The sequence below is a fragment of the Brachycentrus maculatus genome, unplaced genomic scaffold (assembly GCF_059751285.1).
Source record: "Brachycentrus maculatus isolate JH-2025_06_01 unplaced genomic scaffold, ASM5975128v1 h1tg000269l, whole genome shotgun sequence".
NCBI classification, from domain to species: domain Eukaryota; kingdom Metazoa; phylum Arthropoda; class Insecta; order Trichoptera; family Brachycentridae; genus Brachycentrus; species Brachycentrus maculatus.
This window is the reverse complement of record NW_028281020.1, coordinates 1,592,647-1,615,691: the sequence shown is the minus strand read 5'-3', so window position 1 is coordinate 1,615,691 and position 23,045 is coordinate 1,592,647. Positions and strand designations below refer to the sequence as shown.

The 23,045-nt window shown below is 31.2% G+C and overlaps 1 protein-coding gene across 1 annotated transcript; it reads left to right on the top strand.

Annotated features, from left to right (window-relative positions):
- Positions 1-1,642: 1,642 nt before the first annotated feature.
- drk (growth factor receptor-bound protein 2 drk) lies at positions 1,643-21,530 on the top strand. The gene is made up of 5 exons (XM_088266460.1): positions 1,643-2,190; positions 2,281-2,378; positions 11,409-11,528; positions 12,237-12,402; positions 20,355-21,530. Exons 1-5 carry the CDS (start codon positions 2,113-2,115, stop codon positions 20,526-20,528), a joined length of 636 nt encoding a protein of 211 aa, XP_088122586.1. The 5' UTR covers positions 1,643-2,112; the 3' UTR covers positions 20,529-21,530.
- The last annotated feature ends 1,515 nt before the right edge of the window (positions 21,531-23,045 follow it).

Here is a 23,045-nt window from a genome sequence, read left to right as displayed (position 1 = left end):
ATGTTGGGAAAAATAACAATTTTATGGTTTCTTTGAAATATGTAAAATAAGCAACATTTTTATTTTGGAGAGAAATGAAATTTTATTTATCTTTAAACAATATATATATATATATATATATAGTTTAAAGATATATATACATATATATATATATATATATATATATATATATATATATATATATATATATATATATATATATATATATATATATATATATATATATATATATATATATATATATATATATATATATATATATATATATATATATATATATATATATATATATATATATATATATATATATATATATATATATATATATATATATATATATATATATATATATATATATATATATATATATATATAAATATATATATTTATATATATATGTATATATATATATATTTATATATATATATATATATATATATATATATATATATATATATATATATATATATATATATATATATATATATATATATATATATATATATATATATATATATATATATATATATATATATATATATATATATATATATATATATATATATATATATATATATATATATATATATATATAAATATATTGTACAATATAAAATTATTGAAAGAAATAACAATACACTTTTACAAGTAGGAAAACATACAAATGTCAGCATCGAAACACTATCAGCTTCATGGATAGTATTCCGTCACGTCACTAGAATTGACTTGAACATAGAAACATTGCTTGTAAACGGAGTGTTTGAAATATTTAAACTGTTTTACGGCTCCTAAGATGTAAACGAACAAACAAAAGAAATATTTGATTTTATATTTAAAATGTTTTTGGAGCGAAATATTTTAAGGTGTGGTATGGCAAATATATAATAAATATATACATACATACATACCATATTCGCAAATTGACCTACTTACCAATTCAGAGAACTTAAGATACCAGTTACTATACATAACATGCAAAAGTATACATTTGCGTATATTTTTTTTTCTAAACCCACTATCCACCCGTAGCGGTTATAAAGTCCTAGGGACTGCTGCGCATAGAGGAATAATTTTAGAAAAAAAATACACTGTGATTTACACTTAGAGAACAACGAATAAAGAAACACTTCCCGGGTGAACAGAGCTAGAGGATCTGAATACCACCCCCGTAAGGGGAGGACAAAACAAGAGTACGTGTGCGTTTCGCTCGGAAAGAAGCACAGTCCCCCCTTTATCATCATTCCAAAGATGCCTGCCCCACCATATTAAGCCCATCTAGGCGTCCACGCATCTGAGGAGTTCCCAACGAGACACTCAAGTCCGGACGAACTGACAGAAGAGTGCAAAATTCGTACTATTGGCCATCAGATCCACATTCCACGCTGGTCGCATCACCTCTGTCAAACCATTCAGCATCTCATCTCTGGCATCATCCAATAGCACACAGTACCACATGATGTGTTTGGCCGATTGATGATCATTACCGCAAGCGCAGCCCGAGATAGAGGAAAGTCCAAGCCCAAGCTTATAAAGCGTACAATCATTGATCGCGAGTTTACTCTACTATGCTCCACATAGTTTTCGAACATACTACAATAAAATGAAACATTGTAAACTTGGTATCCATGACGCCATTGCTGCCAATTAGCAATTTTGATCCCAACCAATTCTATCGGCAATTTTTGGAAGGTGTCCAAGATTCCGTCGATTTTTACATCTGCTCTCGGTTCGGGAATATGAAATATCAGATATAGGATTAGACATTACATTCTATAAAGGATCATTGAATAATATTTTGCAATAGTTTTTCCGTAACTTCCGAAAATAAGTCACGCGGCTCGGTAGCTCGTCGGGCGCAAGTGCAGTAGGTGCCTTTTTTTAAGGAATGGCTGCTGGTGGGTGTGTGGTGCTCGCGGCATCCCTTAACGATTTGTGAATGTTTAGTGCGTATTGCGTGATTAAAATGTTTAAAAAGTGTTTTTTATATTGTGTTTGAATGTACGATAACTGTATACGACTTTTTTATGTTGTTTTGATATTACTTTGGGTGTGAACTCTTTCATACTCATTTTTATAAAGTGACGTTTAACGGGGTGCTCAAAATAAAATAACATGGAAGCGATAGCGAAGCATGACTTTATCGCGACGGCGGATGACGAGCTCAGCTTTAGAAAAAATCAAATTTTAAAGGTACGTTTGTATGTTACGGATAAGTTCTCATTTAAGTGAAATCTCTCGTCGACAAGTTTTCTCATCTCCCATTCCCACCCCGATTTTCAGGTCTTGAACATGGAAGATGACATGAACTGGTACAGGGCTGAGCTAGACGGCAAGGAAGGCTTAATCCCTAGCAACTATATATCCATGAAAGGACACAAGTAAGTTTTCCATATTACATATTTACACTTAACGTTACTTAACCCGTCATTAATTTATGTATGACAATTTGTTTTTTTTTTAATTTTATGTTTACGATTGATGCTATGTTTCCACTTTTATTTTCACTCCAGTTATTTTGATTCAGCATACATATTTTTTGTACCGCATACCGAATTCTTTTCTTTCTCGTTGCATTGGTACAAAAACCTGTATTGGGATGAATCATCTCAAGTCAATAAGGAAATTACCTATGCATATTAATTCGATCCATTTCAATATAATTACCATTTCTTTGCTTGTTGAAGCTTCCTTTTCCAATTTTTAAAGTTTGCTTGAAATATTAAATGTGTTTATAATAAATAATATTACGTGAATTAATTTTATTTAAATGGTACAGTTTTTCAATGTCTACCTATTTTTATCAAAAATTATTTTTATTATTTTGTATTATTAAATCATCATAAATAATTTAATTATTTAACATGTCTTGAAAATTACTTATCACAACTAAAACCAGTTGATATTGGCCAAATTAATGTTGAAGCGAATGGATAACGAGAGAATGACTTAGAAAATATATGTGGCGAATGTGAGCGGGAGAACAGAACGAGGACAGCCGAAAAAGACTTGAAAAAGAAAGATCAGATCAATCAGAATCTAAAATCTGTTGGGGTAAAAGACTGCGTATTCAGAGGGCATGTAAGACTAGATGTATGGATGTAAAGGAGGCAAGGAGTGTATGTCAGGACGGAAGAGTGTGGCATTCCATCCTCTCTGCCTACCCCTGTAGTGAAACTGCGTGATTGTTGAAGTAGTAGTAGTAGTAAATGTTGGTGGTTCTACCATGCACAAGGTGGCGGATTCAATTCTTGTCGAGCCCAACGTTAATGTTTTATGCTGACCTGGACTGATGTCTGTACACATTGCATTTATAATTTAGGACCTAGATGATTCTGCATTCAATTGATGTAGTCCCCTATGGACCATTGGATGTGAATATAAGTTTGTCTTGTGGAAGGTGTATAATTTCCTACACTTATTTTATTTTATTATTCAAACCAATAAAAAACATACAAAAAATTGAAATATTTTAGAATTTATTTTATTTTATTTTTTATACTTTCAATAATAATAAATCAATAATAATAATCAATTTTAAAATCTTTAAATAATATTTACTTCACTAATCTTATTGCTCATCACCTTTCCTTCGTGTGTTATCAAGATAACACTGTTTATATAATGCAGTGCCCTATGCACCATTGAGGTGCGGATATGGGTTTAAAGAAAATCCTATTGCAGTTATTTAATGCTTGCGAAGCTATTCAAACCTTTTAATTTGTCTTTTCTGCACCAAATAACTGTGAAACAATAATATTAACTTTGAAAAAAAAAAAAAATTTAATTGACAATCCTCGATTAACTGCATATTAGATATCAGTAAGATACATAGTTAGAATATTTCATTGATTATATAATTACAAATACAAATGTGTTTCTATAAAATAATATGCTAAATAAATTCAGAAAATTCTAATCAATATTTAATTTAAAACCGCTGACTTCTTAAATTAAATTAAGAATTGCATAATTTTGATTCAAACTGCTGAAAAACAAAGCTTTGTTTTATTGTTTAAATTGGCGAATATCTGTTTTATTCCTCATTTTTGATACAAAATTATCATTACATTTCAAAATGAAATAATGCGGAATGAAATTTGTATATATACACACACACATATTTTCTTCTAGAATAAAATAAAATTCTGTCCAAGCATTTCTCATAAAGTAGAAGTGGTGTAGTTTACTCTGTAAACTTTTGCAGTTAAAATAGCCACCTTGGTACCAAACTTGTTGTAGGTAAAAGTTTGTTTACTCCAAATATATACACGAGCGCGTATATTTAGTGAACTTGTAAACATTCAAGTCAGGCCTCGAGATACCCGTTTACTCTTTCCAATATCATTTCAATCTTGCACGAAAAATAATCTGAAAAAATTATTTCAAACTTATGTTTGCACAGGCAATTCCCAGTTTGTGGCTCTTTTTTATCCCTATGATTTTATCTTTCTGATATTTATTATATTATCTATAATTTGTCCCAACGTTTAAAATACTTTACCCATGAGAAATATAAAAATTATTCATATATATAAAAGCTGTAAATGTTTATATTTTCAAATAGGGTTGATATTTTAACTGAAAATATTTCCATTCACTTAGAAATTCGCATCTGATCAATCTGCCAATATTTCTCATGGTTTTGTTAGCGAATTTTCAGTCTAAAAACTAACCGCCCTGTCCCTTTAACCGGCCTCTTCTAGGATTGCCTCGTGCCCAAAATACACACAGACAAATAGCAACTTGAACGTCTTAAACTTGCGAAAGTGTTTTTAAATGTGTTTTTCACTACCTTCTCTTTAACCGGCTTTTTCGTTATCCGGCCCTGGGTCGGTCTCCTCAAGGCCGGTCAAGAGAGCGTCTACTGTATTATGAACCATCGTTCTCTAGTACGTACCTGGGAAGTTTTAGCGAGAACGATAGTCCATAATTTATTAGGGCTTAGTTAAATTTTAATTTATTTGCTTCCATTCAGTGAATGTATGAATGCATTCATTTTATTTTTTGAGGTATTCTTATCCTCAGGTGGACAGAAAAAGTATACTTGTTGAAGATCTGCCTAGCAGTGTTAAAGGCAAATGACTGAACTATTAATAACAGATTATAATTAATAATGTAAAAAGGAGAGGACCGAGAATGGAGCCTTGTAGAACACCAGACATGAAGGGTTCGAATGATTATTATTGGCAACCAGTATCGATAGCGTCCGCCCTGGCAGATATGATTGTAACCACTCTTATATGAGCTGAGAAAAACCTAATGTAATTTCATGTTTAAGATTTCCACTGTAGGTAGGTAGCTACTTCATTTTTCAAAACAAAACAAAGTGATTCTGAAATTACCTACTAACTTTACAGATAAACATTTGTATTGCATTGAAGGCGAAAAATATTATTAAGTGCTCACCATTTGCTAAATTGGATTTGGATGAATTTCCAATACCAGGGAAAGTAATCAACCTGAAATGTTTTTGCTGATAAAAGTTACTGATATGTAATGTTTATTTACTCTTTGACTCATACTAACTAGATTTTTTTTGCCCTATCAATGCTCTAATACAATTATAAAAATAAACTAATGTTCAATTGTTTATTAAATGCAGTTGTGTGTAATCATAGACAAGGAATCTAAAAAAGATTAAAAAAAAAATATTGAAGATTTCTTGTTTTTGGCTCAAAGTCTTCGTATATAAAGCGAAAATGTGTGCGTTGTAACTTAGCCACAGTACATGACATTGAGGTAATCTGATAGTTTTTATGGTCGTTAAACGATAGATCAATAACACCGTATGACATCATACCTTCCAATTAGCGAGAGTGGTCGAACAAAGCTAGCATATTAGGTTTACCCTCCGTCAACACTGGGGTAAGAATATAACAAAATGGAAAAGGTATTATTCTATTTATATAAACATGACATGTTAGAAAGTGTTCTACTTCGACCTCTATTTGCTGAATACAGGCCTTTCTCAAAGACTTGCTGCTTCTTTCTGCTATCCTGATACTGTCTGCTACCACAGACTTATTAGGACCTTATGATGGACCCAGTCACTTTCATTTAATTCTTTCGCAATTATTTTATTATCATTCATAATTAAAATTAATTACGATGTATTTTATTAATCAAATGATTTATTTGGGAAATGCTTCCTTAGATTTTTCAGGGAGGGCTATAGATCATATTCAGTGATTCATGCTAGATATTTTTCGATAATCCCAATTACAAGTCGATTGATTATTGATCAGTGGTGTTAATTTCGTATAGCAGTGTAGAACTCTTAATTAATTTAGGAACATATGTGCAATCACAGATTTACGTAATTTGTTTTGTTAAGGTTTTTTCTTGTTGTAGATATTCTCTTTCTAAAATAAAATGTATCTTTGTTTTATTCATTTGCATGTTGCCTTTTTTTCACTATGAATGTGGTATATCAGTATTTAAATAAAATGAAAGAGTCACGGCATTTTATGCACAAATAATTTTTACTAGTGAAAATAATACAGTGACATATTGTGTATATTTTTAAAAGTAGTTACTTAAGTAAAACAAAAAAAAATCACAATTTTAAGAAACCGTTTTTTATTTAGTCGATTTTGTTAAGATTCCATATTTTGTAGAAGCTGCTCTTTCTAAATTAGCCGATGACAGTATTGAGTAATCACATTGGTATGTAATCGGTATAAATACATAAATAATCAGTTACTCAAGTTATCTTAGATAATATTCCCATTGAGTGAGCTATTCTTGAATTATTGTATCTGACGACCTTTAACAAATTGGCTATGTTGCTTTACTATATATTGATTTATAGCTAACACATGTGTGTTAGTTATGTTATATATTTAGCATCAAAATTTTCTCTGGTCTAATTTCACTATACCATTGTATAACTGTATTTTCAACAGACAAATTTAAAAACGAGGTTAAGAAAAAAAAGATTGATACTCTTTTAGATTTATAAATTTGTTTGGCTTTAGAATCTTGTATGTTAAGTTATTTTTTTCAATATACTGGCAGATTAATGAACTATAAATCCCATGTATCCTTGTGAGATATGATTTGAATTTTTTGCATAAATATCTGATGTTAATTTTTCAAATACAAAGTAGTTAAACACTTAATTGATTTGTCTTCTATTTACAACTTGTTGTAAGATAGCTTTGGGTATTTCAAACTATCCAGTAGTGAGTATCTGCAAACAAAACCATTTAACGTGGTGCACGGAAAAATGTGAATTATTCCATTGATATTGCAACAATGTCAAAACATCAAAGAGTTACAACAAATTGGCGAAATACATTGATAACATTCAATTACGCATTCAATAAACATTCAATTCATATGACGCAGACTTATGAGATAAATTTGTCTCATAGTAAATGTCTGCTGTACTCCCAGACAGATTAACAAAACATTAACAATATATTTTTTTAAACAGGTGGAAACATAACATATGAATTTGGAAGGGAACGTAAAATATCATGACTTAAAAATTTTCTAAAAATCTAATTTTATGATAACATATTAACACACTAAAGACAGGTGTTTTTTACGCCTGCAGACTGGTGGCGACAGGAATTGATAATTACGTACATATAGTTAGGACCTTAACAAAGAGATTGGTACATAATATTCATATGTTATTCCAATTAAATATTTAATATGTAATTTCTTCATTTCTTACTTTGAAATGATGCCGGCGCAGAAGGTGAAAATACCCTTCCCGTCCTTAAGCATCAATCGACCGAACGGGTATAAATACCTTTCCCGTAATAATATAATATATTGTAGTATGGAAGGCATATAGATAAGCCATGAAAAATGTAGATTTGTAATTATCTCCTTGGTATATCCTTATATTTAGATATAATCCTTGCCTTGATATTTATTAATCTTTCCAATTGAGATTTAATTAGGAAACCCATTTCTAGTTTGTCAATTGTATAATACTCTTTGTAAGTACGTATAAATAGCACATAAACATCTTAATCAATAATAAACAGCACCTGCCAGGTGCAAAAATCTTTTATATTTTTATATACATTTCACACCTTGGAGGCGTATTGATTTTAGTGAAGCTTTTCTGGGTTATTACGCTGTGTATTGTTATCACTTTCAATCTCCTAGAGTATGTACTTTCAGGGGCGTGCCTTCCATATAAGCAGAAAAGTAGTGCCTATCCTAACTTACCCGCGTGACATATATAAACGCAACCAGTACCTACCCTACATTACTTAATAGTACCAGCTTACCTTACTACCTATCTTTACTGCCTACCCTAGTAAGTAATACCTAGCTTACCGTACTACCTACCTCTACTGCCTACCCTAATAAATTCTCTGTACGCCACTGTGCACTTTGTATATGTTAATGTGTTTACTATTTCCATACTATCTTATTGCTTGATCTATAATTTTAAATGCATCCCTATTATCAATAGTAATTCATTATTAAGATGGTTCGGAGTTATGCGGTGGGGGTGGTAGGTAGTAGGGAAACATGACTTTGGTAATTTTTACCAGACATATTTGAACCGCTATAACTTTGTAATACTAAAGCTGTGATTTCCTCCAGAATATAAAAAAATCTCACTTTACCATTTCAAATTTGAATTGTGATGTTGTTCTTGCAAATGAGCAATTTGTATTTCTTATACTTCTTTTATCAGTGAACTAAATAATTTTCATGTTCATATCTGCAAAATCTAATTTGATCGTCAATCAATTAAAATTGTTCAAAGCAAAACTATAATTTTCCAAAGAAAATTTATCTGAGAATCATAATTTGGTTCAAACACCCTTAACCCTTACTTTTGCAGGCAAGCTTGGACAAAATTCTGTGTTATCCTCTTAATTCTTTAGTATTAGGCTAAACTTAAAAAAAAAATACTGCACAGTGACATATCGAAGAGGCATGGCATTACAGGAACAGATATTTTGTCTTTATGTCTTCTATTTGTCTGCCATCTCATCTGCATCACTAGTTTATTTGTACAAATAATTGGCAGTGGAAAATGTACAATGATTTATTCACAGTGAATAAATCATTATGGATCATTATCATTTCTCTTATCCATGGAAGCCCTACTTCTCACATGCATTGTTGATTCTTTTACATTATTTGATGGCCTTGTCTATAGGATATTTGTACTCCCCTCACAATATACTCTTGTGACACATTCAATATTCTGAATAATAATTATGAGACCATTGAAAAGTGAAGCTATATTCTCATAATTCCCATTTGCATACATTATTGTTTTGTAACTTGTAACATGCTGTATTTATAATTTCTATTTTAAAACTACCTCACTTCTGTTTTACCAAGTGTATGAACTAAAAGGAGCTGGTTGAAAAAGAAATACATTTATGTATTAGCTAATATTTAACTGTAATATCCTATTATCTAACACTTATGATTATTATTTACTAGGATTGAATTTTTTACTCAAAATAATATAACTTATTCCAGTAATTAAAACATTTATTTTTAATTCAGTCTTCGTTTTTCATACTTTCTGGCATCTCATCATTCATTTTTAACTCTTCGTACATTGTACATTTTTTTTCTTGTATTATGATCTTACTCTTTTTTTCCTATTTCTAGTTTAATAATTATAGAAATCGCTACTTTATTAAATTTTGCTTAGAAAATATTTTAGCATAGTTTATATAAAAATAAAAATAAATGATCACAAATATGAAAATATACAGTAATAAAATAATCAGTACAACCAAACGACCTTCTTATTTGTGTAATTTTATTGTATTTTAGTATTTGACCGCTCAACAGTTGAATTTTGGCAAGAAAATTTGTCACTATACGAAATCGTCATAATAAAGTCGTCATAATACCAAGACTGCTCAATCATCTTTTGGATTATTAAATAAAAACAAATACATCAGTATATTTAACTCGGGCAAATCACTCCCGACAAAACGAAATTCGATTTGCCCGAGAAGTATTTAAAATCGTCAGTAAAGTAAAAATTCCTTGCCTGAACGCTCGGGTTAGACTGGGAACTGGTTAATTTTTTTTAGTAAATACGATTATTCTCATTGCTATGTTTTGGACCATTTGTAGCTTCTTGAGTTTTTTTATTTGCCAATTACAATATTGTAGTGAACAGTTTATGTGAGGAGTAATTGTAGTTTTATATATTAATTATGCTTTGTTTTTACACTTTTTTTTCACAGTTTCAATAAAAAAATATTTATTTATAGGTGTCTTCTTGAACTTACTACATTAAAGCTTAACTATAATATTTTTTAGTGCGCGATTTCGAAGAGAGCTGGATCTCCATACATAATGGTCAGATGGTAATTCTTCGTAGTTTGGCTGTACCCAGTGGTTAATAGCGTACTGGGTTAGATTCATGCAGATTTATCTTTAACATATACAAAAGGATACGGAAATTTAATTCATGTTTTCATATATATTCCTGTAAGAAAACCATTATTTTTAATCATGTTTTTATATTTTTTATGTAGGTACATATAAAAGAAATATATATTTTGTCACTTGAAATTCTACTTAGGCACTGCAGAAACAGTTGATTGGCATTTGTATTGTTATTATTCCCCCCTATTTGGAATGACTAATACTCATTATTGTTATCCCAAGAAAGGAAACATGAAGGGGGTTACAATAAGGATAATGATTTAATTGTTTTTTGTCATTATGTTGTGAGGATTGCTAGCTAGAGCAGCTGCAAATCTGTGTAAGGCACTCTGTTCAACTCTACATAAATTTTAAAAAAAAATCCATATAGAAAAAATTACACTCTGTATAATGTATGTGTAATAGATTTATGTGAAAGAGTATTACCACAAATATAGAAGACATAATTTGTATGTACACCTATCTTTTTCTTTCTGATTCTTATCTTTACCCGATGGGGCTTAGGGTGCTGCACAGAATTGACAGGGTCTTTACTTGATCATAAATCTTAGGAAGGCAGGATAATCAGTCCTGTGCTTTAGGTACCAGTCCAAGGTAATATGAATTAATATTGATGGAAAGAAAAAATCACTTATATTAATTTGGTCTCCCTGGGAATCTACCCAGTGTACAAATGTAAACATATTAATTTTCTAATGTTGGATGAAAATCAGCGAATTTGCAAATGGACTGATTTAATTAATTTTTATGTCTAGCTTTTAACCAGTTTTGTACCATAAAGAAAATTTTGCTCTTTCTAGTCATGTCTAATAATTGATAGAAAATTTACATTTGATTTTGGTATTACCTTAATTCTAAGCTATAAATAGACAAGACTATTCCTTTTTATATATCATTCAGCATAACATGGAGAATTTTTTTTTTTTGACGAGTAGAGGAATCCAGCCCTTGACTTAATGCTTGGAGTCAAATAGGACAATAATAATCTGGGTATATTTTCACTCCAGCTGGTACTATGGCCGAATCACGAGAGCTGATGCAGAGAAACTCCTCCTGAACAAGAGTGAAGGCGAATTCCTCATCCGAATCAGCGAGTCCAGCCCTGGAGACTTCTCTCTGTCTGTCAAGTAAGCGTTTTTTTTATTTATTTTGTACCTCAAGTTATCATTAGTTTTTTTCTTATTATTATTTTGAATATTATGTATTCCATCTGTTTACAAATGTCTATTCAAAATATGTATAATAATCCATGTTTTAAGCCAAAAATCGTTACAATCTGAGTATCCCGTTCTAAGAAATATTTTTTTTATCCCGGATACTGCCAAATCATACACCTATCTATGAATGTCGTAAAACAGACACATTTGTGCCGTGACACGGGTGTGCGTGCCTACAAGATCAGTGTGTAAACACACTTCGGACGGGAAAGGTATTTCTACCCGTTTGGTCGGATGATGCCTTAGGATGGGAAGGGTATCTTCTACACTGGCCTCCTTTTAAAGTCAGAAAAGACGGAATACATATTTAATGTTTTTATATGAATATTATGTACCTATCTCATTGTTGAGGCCTTAACTATGTACATAATTATCAAATTCTGTTGCCAGCGGTCCGCAGGCATAAAAAACACCCTTCTGAAATGTCTTAAGTAAGCATGGAAAAAATCGGAACAAGTAAAAAAGGGATCATCCCCGATGATTGTACATCTATCCATAAACCTAAATAAATGATTTTAACCCATTATTTATTTTACCAAGGAGTTAGATGATTAGTTTGGAAATAACCATTTGGTTCTAACGCCCTCAAATGTATTTGAAATGACCCTCTTATTGCAGGTGTTCCGATGGCGTGCAGCACTTCAAGGTGCTGAGAGACGCGGGCGGTAAATTCTTCCTGTGGGTGGTCAAGTTTGGTTCCCTCAACGAGCTGGTCGAGTACCACCGCACCGCCTCCGTCTCCCGCTCTCAGGACGTCAAGCTTCAGGACATGGTCGCTGAAGAGGTAATATAACCCCACTTTACCGTGCATTCCTAGGCCTACAACACGCAGACCACAGCATGTCCACAAATAAACCGGGCTGTTGTGAATTTATATGGAAAAGAATGACAGCACTCATACAGACCTTTAAGTTAGTTAACAGTTTTCGCAGTGTGAGCACTATCGTATGTTTCCATACAAACTCACAACAGTCCGTAAGTCAACCACCTATGTTTTTATATATATGTTTTGAAATATACTATTGGGTTGATGCAAAAGTAATGACCGTTTTTTATGATCCCAGGTAAAAAAAAAATTTTCATAAATTATGAATAGTATCTTCTTATTTTATGATTCCATTGTATAAAGGATGCTTTCCCTCTACTTTTTATTCAGTTTTGGCCTGGCCAGAGTACAGTAATAACCCCTTGTATTTTTTCAAAATGTCGTTCGATAAAGTGCATTTACGTATTGTTTACTTTATGAATTCCGTAAAGACAATACCGCGAGTGTGGCAACCAAAAACATTTGTGAAGTGTATGGAGCAGATGTCATCAAAGTTCGACAGGTACGAAGATGGTTTGCAAAATTCCGATCTGGAGATTTTTCACTCATTGATAAACCACGTACCGGGCGGCCATTGAAGTCTGATGACGACGAATTAAAAGTCATAATTGACACCAATCCACGTCTAACCATCAGGGAGATTGTGTCAATGATGGGAGTCAACCAAACAATCGCATTAAGACATTTGAAGCGTATGGAAATGGTTTCGCGGTACGACGTTTGGATACCTCATCAATTGTCGGCTGCCAATTTATTGGATCGTGTTTCAACGCGCGTTGCTTTGAGTGCAAGACAAAAACATGAACCTTTTTTGCATCGTTTGGTGACGGGAGATGAGAAATGGGTCGTGTACAACAACGTGACAAGAAAAAGACATTGGACTATACCTGGACAAGCCCCATTAACAACTTCGAAGGCCGAAATCCATAAAAAAAAGTTATACTTTGTGTTTGGTGGAATAATAAGGGTATTGTGTATTTTGAACTCTTGGAATACGATAAGACAAGTACAGCAGAACGATATTGTCAGCAATTATCCAAATTGAACATGGTCCTTCAAAAGGATAGACCAGAATTGGTAAACAGAAAAGGGGCAGTGTTTCATCACGACAACGCGCGACCACATGTGGCTATGATGACCCAACACAAGCTAAATGAGTTAAATTGGGATGTTATCAAGCATCCACTGTATTTTCCAGATCTTGTTCTTTCTGATTTTTATTTATTCCGATCACTGCGAAAAAATTTTAATGATGAAAAAAATTATTCAATAGGGCAGGTAAAAACATCCCTTACTTCATTTTTCGCATTAAAATCCGTGGAATTTTATACTACTAGTATTAATAAGTTGATAGAAAGATGGAAGAAGGTTATAAGAACTGATGGAAATTATATAATTTATTAAATAAATAATACACAAGAAAAAATTTAAAAAAATATATATATATGTAAAAAACGGTCAAAACTTTTGCATCAACCCAATATATTGTCTTATATGTGATATACTTAAGTTTGCTCCTGCAAGTGGTAAATCTGTGTAATACACCAATTTCTTGATATGTGTGATTATTAAGTTTATCATCAAAACATTCATCTAATGCAAAGTAGTTGTGATTTATGCTGTAGTGTGAATATTTTGCAAGAATGAATAAGTAAAATAAAACCGTTTGATTTGAGAGTAGATTGAGTTTGGTTATAACACTTGTATATACATCAATATTCCAAATTATTTTCCATTACTGTTTATTCCTTAAAATCCGTGAAGCTGTACAATATTTTATTTTCTGTCTCCGTGATTAAATTTTGTTTTTTTTTATTAAAAAAATATTTTGCAATTTTATTAGTTCTGTCCATAAACTTATGCATATTACGAGAAATTTTGGAGTAAAATAAAGAGATGTGATTATTTGGCAAAACAACAAAATATTTTCCTTCGTTATTATCGTCTGGTTATATTTGGTAAGTACATAGGACGAGTGGGAGGTTCCAATTAATTATATAAACCTATCATTTCTTGCTAGTTCAATGTTGAAAACTATTGACAAAAAAATATCTGTATTTATTACTTGATAAGGTACTTATCAGGAATAAAATTCTCTTTTACACTCGTAAATATGAAGTTCAAAAGACAGTTTTCATCTTCTTACGATATTTCTTTCTTCTATATTCTATTTCTTATGATACATCTTCGGATATAACAGTCATTTTACATAAATAAAATTTTTGAAATTTTCCGATAAACTAGCAACACTTTAATTGATGATCTTATTAATATGGTTTTTGTCTTCTGAATTTCTAGGCCTGCTTATTTTTTTTCGTAAAAAAAGTAGTACTATCTTGAGATTAATATTTAAGGCTACGTATGTATTTGATTACTTATTCATATTTAAAATATAGGATATTTGATCAAAATGCACAAATTAAACAGTATTTAAAAAAAAAATGTTCATATCTATGAAGCTGGTAAAGAAGTGATTTTACTTGATTTATTTGTACTTATTTGTAAGGTTTAAAACCAAACCTTTTTGTTGTTCAGTATCTACGAGAATCACACGTCATTGTGCATTTTTTGATGTTGTCCTAAAGCATGAAGTTCCAAAGTGCTACACATGTTTTATGAATGAGGCTCGTCTCAAAGCGGTTCTTAAATGGTTATTAAAATAAAAAAGGATGTGATTTATTTGCCACATTTGAAAAATTCTCAATAATGAAACAAATTTATGGACAATGCTTGTGTTTTTTTTATAAATTTTGGTTTGCCGTTCCTGATTTGATTTTCCCTATTCTGTTTGGTCGAGTGCCGGCCAGAGAAGCGGGGAATGTAGGTAGTGGATAATGTATGGAGGATACAGTGTGTTGGCTCCATCACCTAATGTTTGGTCTTCCTTCAGGTCTGATGCTCCCAGAGAGTACCCAATGCGGAGGTACTGAATCTTTTTGATAATCCTTACCGATTCGGCCACTGCTATCTCTGTGTTTCCATGTGTTGTCTATCACGTGCCAGATTACATCCGCCACACGAAGCATGCTTCGCTTTTGCTTTAATTTGTGCTATTCTCACTTAATTTTGAGGTTTTTTTTTCAGATTTTTCTACCACTCGGGTAGCAGATCCATATTATTAAATCTTTTCGTAGGTTATTGTATATTAAAAAAAAAAAAAACTATACTTACTGTAACTTTCTTACACGAAATAAAATTTTTAATATTACCTTAATTTAGATTAATTATATTTTTTAAAAAATATGATAAAATTTGATTAAATGATATTTACACATATTCTTGAACAAATAAATTAAAATATTTGATTCATATTGACTAGTCAGTAACGTAAAAACACTTCACCCCATAAGTCTCTAGTCTAACGCGTATGTGACAACACTGTTGACAGTCCCATGATTTCTGAATAGTACCAACCTTCGAAAGATGAGTGTTAAAATTTCATGGGATTCTGACAGTGACTGACAATTAGTTTACAGGTTAAAGTGGATTTAGTGATCCCACTTCTGTAATTTTCAAAGCAATGAATAAAAAACAATTTTGTATTGATTAAACATTGCTTTTTGATCTGGAAAAATACTGTTGAAGCCAAACAGTGGCTTGATAAGCATTATGAAGACTGAACTAGGGAAATTATTATTGACATACTGGATTTGAACGGAATAGTACAAACACCGACGAAACTGAATGCCCTGTTTGGCCAAAATCGGCAGTTATTGAGAAAAACAAATAAAAGTTTATAAAACAAAACAGTTTTGGAAGACCTTAAATGGATCAACTACTTCACACCTGAACCAAAAAGATTGTGAGCTGAGTTGACAGTATACTGTAAAAGTTGTCTAAAGCGACCAAAAACCTAAAGGTTTAGAGATAAAACTATCAATCACGAGTATTACACGGAATTATTGAATCTGTTGAGTGTAGAAATCATAAAAAATGGGCTCACATACAAAATAAAACAATTATGTTTCACCAAGGCAATACTCCATGTCACAAGTTGATGAAAACAATGGTTAAATTGAATGAATTACGCTTGGAATCGCATCCCTACACAGCTTACTCTCCAGATCTGGCTCCCTGTGACTACTGGCTTTTTGCAGACTAAAGAAGATGCTCCGGGGAGAAGAAAGCCTCAAATGAAGAAGTGATTGCCGAAACTGAAATATATTTATAGAGTAATGACTAATCGTTCCTTGAAAAAGACATTGAAAAGTTCGAGGAGCATTGGAATGAACGTATCATTCTTCAAGAACCTTATGTTGATAAATAAAGTTGAATTTCTAAAAACAAAATGTTTTTCTTAGTTAGAGACTTATCGAGTGATGTGTTATTTACGAAATAGGTATTAAAAGTATCATAATTAATGAATAACCATTACGTTTTTCCATAAGTTGCCTACTGCTTTTTGTTTATTTAATCAAAAAAGTGCTTTTACCCGTTAACTATACTTCGATTTCTATTATATTTATCTGTGTGAAACGTTTGTCGATGGGCGAAATTGGTAATTGGTCCAATACATGAGTGCAAGTGGGCCAATATTTTCGATCCTTACTAACATTAATGATTTTTTTGAAACCCATTTTTGTTTACAATATTGGTCATAATTATCCAATTTATAGTGCATCAAGATTTATGACTTTAAATTCGTTTACGACTGAACGCATAAGATGGCATTTGAAATATTTCCACTGTAAAGCGGGCAATAATGCAATCGAACTTAGAAAATATGTAGAAAAATTCATCATTTAAAAGGTGTCTAAAATTCTTAAGACGGCTATACAATATGAAAATTAATATTTTAAGTTATTGAATATTTTTATGGGAGTGATCGTAATTTGATATGATTATATCTTAACAAAGACATAGAACTATATAACTGAATATGGAAGATTTATGCGGATTTACAGGCTTTGTGACTTGTCATTATTTGTCACCCGGCTGATCAAGTGATCATTTTACAAACCGTAACATTTACCATTTTTGAAAGTTGAAAAGTGAATATGATAAAAGCGTTCACTTAACAGGCCAATGACAAAAAGACGTTTTCCCATTCCATAAAGCTCTTCATATTTGTTGAGATATTAATAATAAACCATGATAACAATCCTCGGGGGGATTAAACCCAGTACTTGTATCAGAAGGGAAGCCTGCCGTGCAAGACTAGTTTATATAACCTACATATAGACTGTTATCTCTTGTAAATAGACATGTCCATGCTGTGCAAATATATTGCACACACATATTGTCAGACATTTAAAATCACTAGTATTTTGTAAATTTTTATGTCTTTTCATACATCATTTTAATCGATTTTCAATTAAATTTTTCGCCATTTCGTAAATGTTTGTATGTTTAAAAAAATATTCTTTAAATTCAATTTTAGGCTGCACTAAACTTTTTCATTAAAAAAAGAACTCTGACGATCATTTAACATAGTATTATCACCTAACTTGCAGACATTACCAATAATGCATTGTGTGTTGCTTTTTGAATGTTTATATTTATGTACGACTGTATCATTTATCAGAGGAAGAAGACCAAACGTGGTTAAGGAATCACACAGTACACCACACAATCCCATATTCATTTCAACTCCGATTGACTATTGTTTGGAAAATTCAATGCTTTTTTGTTTTATTCATCCTTAAGGGTTCGGACTAGATATTATCAGTGTGCAATATACACAGCACTTGGGTATACATATGGGCTAGAAAGAAACTTGTTTTTCAAGATTTCTTTATTTATTTATTTATTTTGCACCATTCGCCTGGGAAATGAGGGTGTCTCTAGGTAATACCCGAGAAAGTTTATATTTTTACCTATAAAGAGAAGTACATAATAACTTTAATTTTTATTTAAAGCTATGTGCTTGTGTTTGTTGACTAATCTGCTTCAAAAATAAAATTATGCTAGTTAATTACGGAAATATTATATTATAGAAATTCATGATTCTTTGATACATGTTTGCTACTAACACTCTTACTTATAAAATTGGACACCCTCTCCCCTCTTGTTAATTTCTATGAAAAAAACATCATTTCACCCTACCAACTAGGTATAAACTGAATTTATTACTGAATATAAATTCTGTCAAATAAATACTGGGACCGAGTAATTTAAAAGGCTCACGTAAATGATTTTTCAGTTTTTTTGTTATTGCTGCTAATTTGTCACAAATGTACTTTATATATAATGTATTCTGTCATTTAGTTTGTTATCGGTTGTCAAAAACATTGGTTGTACTCAAGTACATGTTGCGATTTTTACTATAGATAAATAAATCGAACAAAGAATTTGTCTTAAATTTTGTGTTGCGAATTAAATTTCTAGTTCCAAAGCATTAAAAATGTTGCTGAAAGTCTACGGTGATTATTATATCGAGAACAAGAGTATTTGAGTGGTTTGAAGTGTTCATAGAGGGTCGTGAAGTGGTCGAAGATTGCCACGTCCTGGACTTCCTTCAACGTCAAATACTGAAGAAAATATCGACCAAGTGAAGAAATTCGTGCTTGAAAATTGTCTTTATGACTTGAAATAGCTTGCGCGTGAACTAAGCATCTCTTTCAAATCAGTTCCAATGATTTTGGTTGATGTTTTGGACATAACACGCGTCGCGATGTGACTTATTCCAAAGCTGCTAATTTTTTTTCAAATGAAGAATGAACTTTATTGGCCGAGAACAAACTAGAATGAGCCTGAATGGACCCCACATTCATGAAGCGCATTGTAACCGGTGACGATACATGGGTTTATGATACAGGGAATAGAACTCGTTTTTATCCAATTGAAGAAATAAAATAAAACATAGGGAACTTAAGGCGAGTCCGGAGTATGATTTTAAAATCACTTCAGAAGGAGCCTACTTTGAGGCAAATTCAATGAATTTGGAAATAAAATTAATTTGTTGTTTTTTTGTTTACTCTGTCCCATTATTTATTTGACAGAATGTATTATATTTGCAACCTTAGAGTCTTAGAATTATTCCATGTTTAGAATGTTTCATTTGTGGATAACCCATTAATGTTAAGCGTGTTTTTCCAAAATTAGCGATAACTGTTTTAAATAAAATAATATAGTTGGTATCAACAATAATTGATGAAAAAAATTCTTACTATTGTTCATATTATATTCCATCTTATTTGTAGTTGTACTTTCTTCATTATCAAAAATTTATTGTATTCATTTTAAAGATTATATAATTTTTATAATCAGACATAAAGAGTATAATACTTAAAAAGAGCAAAGCGCCACTTTGCAATAATTTAAATTTAGAAGTAAACGAAAATGAACCATCTTTTTGAAGATTTCACAAGTTTTTCCTTTATCTAAACCCGTTTCTTTAATTAATTTATTAAATAAATAAACTAAATTTAATTTCTGTATTTCTGTATGAATTGCAAAATTTTCAACAATTATCAATCATTAATTTGAAAATACTTATTACTGTTATGTGGATTACTTTAGGAGAAAAAAATTCTTAAATCCGTTAACTAAAATTATTATGATCTTCTTAATAAGAATTACAAAAATACCATTTTTTTAATGATTAGAAACCACTTATTTACATGTTATATGGGGTGGCGTCGTGAGTTCGATTCCCGCCAAGTAAAAAATAAATTCAAGGAAGATTTCTTTTCTATTGTTCTGGGTGTTTGTGTTGTATTTTTCACATTTACCTTCCCTATCCTTGCTATCCTACTTGCAGAAAGCCTCTAAAAATAAAGGCTTTGTGGGTTATTTCTATATAAAAAAAAAGTTATAATCTTGTTATGGTTTTTCTCAAATAGTTAGATACATTATAAATATGGGATTAGGGCTCGATATGGTATAATTATCTATATTTACACTTTGACTTGTTACGCTTATTCTATAAAACAATTTTTCACAGTTGGTAATGAGTGAAATGCTTGCAGGTGTTGGTGCAGGCGCTGTACGACTTTGCGCCGCAGGAGGCGGGGGAACTGGAGTTTCGACGCGGAGATGTGATCACCGTTACCGACCGCTCCGACCAGCACTGGTGGCACGGCGAGATCGCCAACCGCCGAGGGCTCTTCCCCGCCACCTACGTCACCCCCTACCGCTCATAGTACACCTCCCAGTTTAGTGTGCCTTCCCAACCTAACCCCCGCCTCTTGACCACCATGTCCCGTTAGAAGATGCAGTATAGAGCCGATTTTCCCGATGTATTACGATAAATTATTACATTCGAATCTGGATAATTAAAAGTATTAATTCAGTACCTATCTACAATCCTTTATATAGGATTAGAAACCGATTTTGTTTTAATTTTTTTCAAATCGATACTTATCGGCGGAACATAACATGTTTTTTTTATTAAAAGCAGAGCTTTTTTGCGGTACAATCTCTTAAAGTCTCTGTAAGAGCTTATGATAACCTTGTGATTTTTACATTTGAATCTGGATGGTTAAAAGTACCAGGATCGCAACTCTTGAAATGATTTCCAGAGGTTGAATTTTTATTAAAAAATTATACATTAAAAAACAAGCAAAAAATAGCAATATCATTTTTACATTTGCAAGGAAGGTTATTGTTGCTTTTCCAACGTTTCAGTTTTTGAATAAGCCACTCTCTCGCTAAGAAAGCGGAGTTAATTCAGTCGTGGATAATCGGCGCTCTATTGCACTTGGATTTCAAGATCGTTAACGCAAAAGTAAATGTCACAATTACTGCGAGTTTTTTGTGCCACTTTTTTTCGTAATATTTTGTTTTACCACGCCCATTCCTCGATTTGTGCCGTATTTATTTTACTAGACAAATTTCAGACATACGTATTTGGCAAAGACATTTTTTTTAAAAATCATTTTCTAACCCCATTAAATAAAAAGTATAAATAGAAGCGTGTGTTTAGCTCGGCAATAGTTTGGACAAGTTTTTGTTTTTAACCAGTTTCTTGAGGCCTTATAGAGTAAAATAAAACGATCATTGACTGGATGTTATGTCTGTAAGATAATGGCCAACAACACGCTATTTAAATTGTTTTGTTTTCCATACTTTTAGTAATGATTGTGCCAACAAATGTAGATTTTATATTGCATGTCTCCGTATAATATTCTTGTAGAACTCAAAAATGTGAACTCCTTAGTTTTGGGCACACTAAACTATCCTATATTGGATGCGTAAAGGTTAACAATCAACATGAATTAGCTATAAGTGCTCTGGTGTCTATTCTTATTTATCGAAAATAATATAAGGGCAGCATTAACGATGTTCATAATACCATTATCACAAAACAAAGCATTTGTGTTTCATAATTTATCATTCAAACTAAACATCGGAATAATTAATAACTTACAAAATAACTATATTTATATAGTTATTTTATATATAGTGATTTTGTACATTATGAAATGTTAAATTAAAATAGTGCTTCAAATATTGATTATATTAAAATAATTATCAAAAAGTAATTTTTTTAATTTTTATTTGATTATCATTAAACATATTTTTCTATGTTAACTTTGATTTTGAATATTTCATGTCATAATAAAAGCAATTTTCGCAAATAAATAATATTTTTATGATGAAACATACTAACGAACAATTACCATCCATATTTGTAATATTACAGTTTCCTAACCACGGGAGTAATCGAGATTTATATGTTTTAGATTTCTTATTTTAAATGTTTTCTAAATTTTCAATTTCAAAATGTATTATTTTAAACACATGATGGAGAAGATTCCTGAGGTCCGTAATTAGACTTAATCTAGTACGTAATTACAAGAGTGTTAGCTTCTCTTTACAGGTCTGAGTTGTTAATAGCGATCCAGAATTATGTTAATATAATTAAATGTTTTGTGAAATTGAACCACTTAATCTTTTTGATAACAATATATTATAATATATATTTTTCTAGAATAAAAAGTGTAAACCCGGATAAAATTGGTTTAAATAAAGAAATTTGATTGTTATACATAATTATGCAAGAATGCCGGCGATAATTTAAAACACATTTATAATTAGGATTATCGTCGCGTAACGTTTGACTCGTAATCAAACTTTTTGTAAGTTGGTATATAATAAGAAACCTATCAGAATACAAGCAACACCAATTAGTAGTTAATATAAAAAATATAATTTTCCTTTGAATGTTTGCATAATGAGAAATAATTGTACTAGATGTGTGCGATACATACAGCTGTCAGCCTAGCCCATTGTGAATGTAACCGGGATACCGCCTCAATACATACAGCTGTCAGCCTAGCCCATTGTGAATGTAACCGGGATACCGCCTCAATATATTTACAAATAACACTTGTTACACTTCTCGAGCACATGTCATTCTGTTAGAGGAAGGTAGATTTAATTATATTATAATTTATGCCTTTTCCCCAACTTTCAGCCTTGATTGTAATACGTTAAGATTCATATTGATTTTTGTCTCAATTTTTTCTTTAATGTTTAGTTCTAGTAAGTAAATCAAGAAACAACAAGCGTAAGAGATAATTTGTCATCTGTATATTTATATGTAATCTTCGCCTTGTTTTACCAATGTAGAATAAAGCACGCGATGGAACTGGATTTGTAAATCAGATATTTGCTTTTATTTATAAAAACTAATGAATTTTACATATTTTGTACCT